This window comes from Haliaeetus albicilla, chromosome 2, assembly GCF_947461875.1.
Source record: "Haliaeetus albicilla chromosome 2, bHalAlb1.1, whole genome shotgun sequence".
NCBI classification, from domain to species: Eukaryota; Metazoa; Chordata; class Aves; order Accipitriformes; family Accipitridae; genus Haliaeetus; species Haliaeetus albicilla.
The window spans coordinates 25,705,833-25,712,234 of NC_091484.1; the positions used below are offsets into that span (position 1 = coordinate 25,705,833).

General features: G+C 47.0%; 1 protein-coding gene across 1 annotated transcript; it reads left to right on the forward strand.

Annotated features, from left to right (window-relative positions):
* Nucleotides 1-62: 62 nt before the first annotated feature.
* SNRPD1 (small nuclear ribonucleoprotein D1 polypeptide) lies at nucleotides 63-6,164 on the forward strand. The gene is made up of 4 exons (XM_069811326.1): nucleotides 63-257; nucleotides 757-833; nucleotides 3,365-3,556; nucleotides 5,981-6,164. The coding sequence occupies exons 1-4, from the start codon at nucleotides 244-246 to the stop codon at nucleotides 6,055-6,057; spliced, it is 360 nt and encodes a 119-aa protein (XP_069667427.1). The 5' UTR covers nucleotides 63-243; the 3' UTR covers nucleotides 6,058-6,164.
* Nucleotides 6,165-6,402: the final 238 nt, after the last annotated feature.

The window sequence follows — 6,402 nt, forward strand, 5'->3', positions numbered from 1 at the left end:
TCCCTCTCCCTCAGGGCGGCCTCGGCCCGCGCACGCGCCGCCGCTGGCCCCGCCCCTTCCGCCCACTGACGGCCGTCGGCGGCGGCCGCTTCCTGGCGCCAGAGCCGGCGCGGCCTGCTCCGGGGAGGCCTCCGCACCGCCCGCGCCGCCGGCCCTTCCCGCCGAGGGGCTCTCCTCTCCCCGCGGGCCGGCCGCCGCTCCCTGCCGAAGGCCGCCCGGCCCCAGCGCCGCCCTCCCGCCGCCATGAAGCTCGTCAGGTGAGCGGATGGAGGCGGATTGCCGGCGGCGGGGAGGGAGCCCGCGCGCCCCGCGGCCCTTGGGGCGGCGGCGGCGGCGGCGGCAGCAGCAGCGGGGCCGGCGCCGGTTGCTCGGCACCCCGCCCTTTTGGGGGGAAAGCCGACCCGGATTCGGCTAGAAGGGCCCTCCCGAGGCCTTAACGAGTCTTAAAACGTCTCCTCTTTCGTACAGCAACGAGGGTTTCGCCGGGAGGTGGGGCGCGGGGTTCGGCGGTGTGTCAGCCGCGTCTGCCAGCGTCGGCGGGAGGCGGGGGTCCGTCGGGTTCGGTGCCCGGCCCCCGTCGGGTTCGGTGCCCGGTTCCCTTCGTGTCGCGCTCCGCTGAACGCCTTTAGCAGGCCCCGCGGGCGCGGGGAAGGCTGGGGAGCCGGGAGTGCGTGGTGCCCGGGGGCTTTCTGGAAGAGGCTGTGCAACGCGCGCGGCTCTCCGTGGGAGTGAGCGGTCTTTGTCGTTCGTTCCCAGGTTTCTCATGAAGCTGAGCCACGAGACCGTGACCATCGAGCTGAAGAACGGGACGCAGGTGCACGGAACCATCACAGGTACGGCCGGCAGGGTGCTGCCTGTTGTTACCTTGCCGCTCACAGCCGGCAGCCGTGGTTCGGACTGAGCTTTTTTTGTTCCGTACTCCCTCTTGCGGGGACCTTCTCTGTAGGGTGGGGAGATGTTCCTTTTTAATTCACGTCTTTACGTGCAAGCGGGAGGTGTGTTCGTTACACTGGTCGTTGGCAAAAGCTGTTGGGGACAGAGTGCAGAGCGGTGACCAGCCAGCTTTCCGTAGGCAACGACGGGAATACTTGGAAATTTCAGTCGGTCACGGATAATCTTTGACATAGCAGTGGGCGAGTTCGGCCGTGCGCTGTTGATATATTTCAGAGAAGCTTTCTGTTCATAGGGTGCTGCTGGGAGGCAGTAAATTCAGTGTAGTCCTGGGAGCCGCTGAGCCTGACTGCAGGCTTTGCTTACAAACAGGCTTGGGGGTGAAGGAAGTAAACCCTTCCAAACCATTGGCAAAGCTGGTGTAACCGCCGTGTCCTCTTAGAATGTTAGCAGCATGATAATGGTGGTGAGGTAGTTTTACTACTGTGTCAAACTGGTAGTGGATACACAGCTAACTTTTTGTAAGGTGTTGAAGTACATCTGATTTTCATTTGTGAAATAAGCAATAAAGACCTTACGGCTGAATCGCCAGAAGAGGGGCTTCTTTTTTTAATGGTAGCAGAGATAAATGGCAGATGTTAAGTGCTGATACAGTCTTAAATTGGTTATATTTTGTGTGTAGGCAGTTTTAATTTAAAAAATGAGCTATTTCTGTTGAGCATGGTTTTGCTCTGATTATGGTGAACTTATACGGAAATGAATCTTTGCATATATTTGCATTGATTCCATGAAATGGGTTTGAAAAGACATAGCTTGATGGGGGACACAGGGCCAAAAGGAATCCCGGTGTTGACAATCTGGTCCCTGGCTGTTGCCAAAGATCTGTCCTACAAGTTTGTGGGTGTTTACTGTCTGTTGGGTGCTTGGTTGTATCACTGAACTGAAAGTTGTAGCAATAGCCTTTAAGGTTTGTTATATGGTCCTCATATGTACTGAAAAACATGCAGACTGTTTTGTTTGCTTTACTAGTATCAGCGAGGGATGTTGTTCTGAGAACATTCATGTTAGCATTACTTTAGAGACAATCGGGTACGTAGGTGGGGCACATTGTATTTAATGAAGCAAACCCTCACAGTTAAGCTAATGAACGTGCTTGATCTCCTTTCCTCCACTCACCACAGGCTGCTTTTAGAACTTTTTCTGCCCAGACACTGTTAAAAAAATAAAATTCAAACTTGGCAGAGTTGTATTCCAGAGGATTGCTTAGGTGCTTTTTTGGCCAGTAGTAATCTGCTGAAATTTGGCAAAGCTCAAAACGGGCATTATTTTGCAGCCAGATCCATCAGCTTTGATTATATCTGACTGCATCACCCTGGTACCTGATTGCAGCATGCTCTGTTGAACCCAGCTAGGTAGGAAGAAAACAAACTGCTTGTCTCCTGACCTTGGTGCTTTTGCAGGCTTAATTGTTGGGCAAAGTCTCTCCTTTTCTGCTAAGAATCTGTAAAAACTTTGAACACAATCCATATTTCTAAAATGACAATCTTCCCTTTGCGCTGGTGCATGAACTGTACAATCTCCTATTCCCCGTGGTGCATCGGCCGGACAGAGCAGGCTTGCTGGAGGGGCAGGTTTCATGCAATGCACACCTTACACAAACCGAGGGAGCGGCTCAGGTGGAGCACAGGTGCTAGGCAGCTGTGTAAAATCTAGGAGTAAGGGGAGAGGACAGGGAAATATATGGAATAAACACAGCACAACAGTTGTTCTGGTTCTGGCCTGCCACTCTGGGTTATTTACCTTGGTAAGATATCTTACGGTTTGTCTTTCCATGATACATACATCCAACTGAGACTTTTTTCCAGTTTCGGATTACACACATAGCACAGCGTAGTGGGCACAGTACTGATTCCATACAGCCCTTACATACTGGCTGTTCGCGGAATTTATAACCACAGTGATTGTTCCCTACGGTGGTGTATTTCATGTACTTTCATGGAAGATATCACACTAGTATTAGACATATTTTATCAGAAAATAAATGCTGCTTTGGCAGTTGGATTTTTCTAAGGCTTACAGAAAGAGGAAATGATCAAGTTCTTTCTCCTTCTCAAAGGTATGTTTTGCTTCTTGTTAAAGGAGTAAAAAGACTAGTATTAGGCTTCTGTAATAAATGGCAGTTTATTTGTTGTTCAAAGGAATTGTTTTAACTGTTTACAAAATTGCTATTGCCAGGACCTAGATAAAGATCTCTACCGATGAGGTGTTAAAGGCAGCAATTGACAAATTAGTGAGCGTAATTTAGGAGAGAAAAAGCCATGTTGTTTCCTTCAGTTAGAGGCTGAATTAATGAGTGGCAGAAGCCAGCGTTAATGAACACTACAAATCTCGAAGCATGTGCACACTTAAAAATAGCCAACAAGGGATGGTCTTATAGGCTTTCATCCTTGAAATGAGACTTGTGTTGTTTCAGGAGTAGATGTCAGTATGAACACACATCTCAAAGCTGTGAAAATGACACTGAAGAACAGAGAACCTGTGCAGCTGGAGACGCTGAGTATTCGAGGGAATAACATCCGATACTTCATTCTGCCAGACAGTTTGCCTCTGGATACTTTGCTAGTGGATGTTGAACCAAAAGTCAAATCCAAGAAGAGAGAAGCAGGTCAGTTGCTGCTTTCCTGGTTTGTGTTTGTTCTGCCTTCGTATGCATTTTAGTACTGTGAATCTGAAGGCATCTGGTTTGAGTGTCTTAATACCTGCATTTGGCAGCTAGTTCTCTCATCTTTGAGGGTTTGATACTGAACTGGCTAAGTCTGCCTTGCCCCACCTTCTTGGCATCTGCAGAGCTTGCTTTCATGTGAAACTATGTTGTGTGGCTTTTCACACATCTGTTTTTAAAAATATAAATGTTTTGAAGCTTGAGTAAATTTTGACCTATCACAGGCTCAGAGTTGACACCAAAGAGATTTAAATTTCCTCTGCTCCAAATGTCTACTGTGTTTCCCTGGTTTGTATGGAGGACTTCACATAGCCTAATAAGAAAGTACAGAACAGCGTCTTGAACACTGCTGAATGCTTTACTGAAATCTCGCTTGGTAGTGGATAGAAATTATCTGTCGGAGAACTGAATTTGAGAGATTTGAGGAGCTGAGGAAATCTAGGCTGTGTTCTGATGAGCAGCTCTGTAGCTTTGGCTCCCAGTAGTGTTCCACTGTGTGCTCTTCCTGGAACTTTTTTTTCAAAAGGCTGTTGTACAAAAACGCTTTCCCTAGAAGCCTAATGGTATAGAGAGCAATTTCAATTTTCATCCACACTATTACAGATTAATATCCAGTAGACCCCAGAAAATCTGTAGCTTGTCTTCAGGCAGTATATATTTTGCCATCTGTGTATTTTTAGAATAGTAAGTGAAAGCTAATTGTGCTCTAAAATAATGTCGTACCATTTCTCCTGTAATTAGGGTTTAAGTATTTGGATCTGTGGTCTTTGATCCATGCATATGTTATGAATTGGTGTGCTTACCTTTACTGAAATGGTATAAGGAACCCTCAGGTGTGTGCATCACGAAGTGCAGGTGCTGCTGCTGTCTTTACAGAGAATAAGTATAAAGCTCCTGAAAAGTGTTTTGCTCCTCTCATGTCCCTTAAAAATAATCTGACCACATGGAGAAATGAGTGTGGTTGGACTACTTTTTTTCTGAACCTCATGGTGTGATGTGAACAAGAACGTCACTATTTAACTTTGAAGACAGAAGAGGAGCTGTGATAGCACTGTTTACCTCGGTTTAATACTCCTTGCATCTTCCGCGTACTGAAGCACTCTTGTGCTGTGCTTTGCCTTAATCTGTAAAACACCCTTGGGCTTCAACAGCATCTAACACGTGGTCTGTCCTTGGCAAGCAGAATCGTCAGTGGAAGGCAGGATGCTGGTGCCGAGAGATGTAGGGGGCCCATGTGCCTTGGGCCCGAGTGTGCTGTCACTTAGTGAACACGACTGTCTACTGATGCGAGTAGATGCCGTAATCTTTTAGTCAGGTGTTGATGCTTGGGTGTATTTTACAGAGTCGGTCTATTACCAGCAAAAGAAATGATGTCTTGCTTCTCACAAATTTCTCCTGTGCCTCTGCTCTTCCTGTCTTTACTGCATATCTAACCTAGGCACTGTCAGGTGGAACAGAGTAATTGTTACAGCCTGCTGCGTGAGTGGGGATGCTGGTGTGTGGTGTGTCTCTTACCCAGCCACCCACTTCCCCAGAATTTTAAGTATCTTTTTGAGCCCTACACTGACAGACTTGTTTGAAATTAACCAGTAATTTCAAAAGTTTGTAGGGTGGCCTTGCAACCTGATGGGACAGGTTGTGTTTCTTTAGGAAAAAGGGGTGAACTGACATGTTATCACCGTATGGATCATATGACCTCCAGCAGTTGCTTGCAGCCTCAATTATTCTGTGATTCTCTCTGCCCTTTACCGTTAAATAGCAGCATTTAAAAGTAGGAGCACACAGCCAAGACTTTGCCTTAGGAATCATGTCCAAAATTGGCAGAGGCATCACTGAAAACAATAGGGGCCGTTTGGTGGTGGGATCCTTTCAAAATGCTGCCCTTTCACATGAAGGCTGAGCTTGGGAATCTCACAGCATGTTAAAACTCGCATTTCGCTTCAGCAGAGTACTTTATAAAACAGTGCAAGCTGTGGCAAAAAAAACCCTCTTCTCCACTGTAATGAACAGTAACAAAATACTCTTGTCTTGCATTTGTTTTTTCTGATGCCTGAAAAACGAGGAGGAGTCATAGTTGTCTGTCAGACTTATCCTAGCATTTGGGAGCAGCCAAGTGTTATTTCCCCTCATTTTCTGCAGTGAAGCCAAAGACAGACGGTAGCCTGTGGAAGTTGCATACTGAAAAACCTAATACAAAAGATGAAAATGTTGTCTGAAACTTACTGAGCATTAACAGCCTTAATATCTGACTTGACGTCTTGTCACAGGGAAGCAGTGTTTTGTTTATGCTTGATACAGAATGTTTTAATGAAAATGAAAGTATTCCTGGGTCTCATTTGATTTATCCTTTTTGTTTCATCTGCCAAGTTGCTGGAAGAGGCCGTGGCAGAGGCCGTGGCAGAGGCCGAGGCCGTGGAAGAGGAAGAGGGGGCCCGAGACGATAACTTCTCACCACGTAACCGTTACCAAATTCTGGGCAATTTTGGATATTTTTTTGTACAGGTCTTGTTTATGGTATCCATTTTTAATAAACTGAAATGTGAAAAAGTAATCTTTCCTTTGTTAGTTAAGTCTGGGGAGGGAGGCATGTCCTGTTTCTAGAGCCTGTTGCAGACTAAGCATGTCTTGTTGGTGTTGGTTGTGTGTGTCAAGATTTCACCCACCCCTGAAGGCTGTAACAGCTCTTGCTTTTTGCCCCAGAGAGACAGACTTGTGCTGGTATGCTTTAACAATGTTTGCTTGAAATTAATCCCTCTTATGAGGCACTTGCCATCTTCTGATGGTTACAT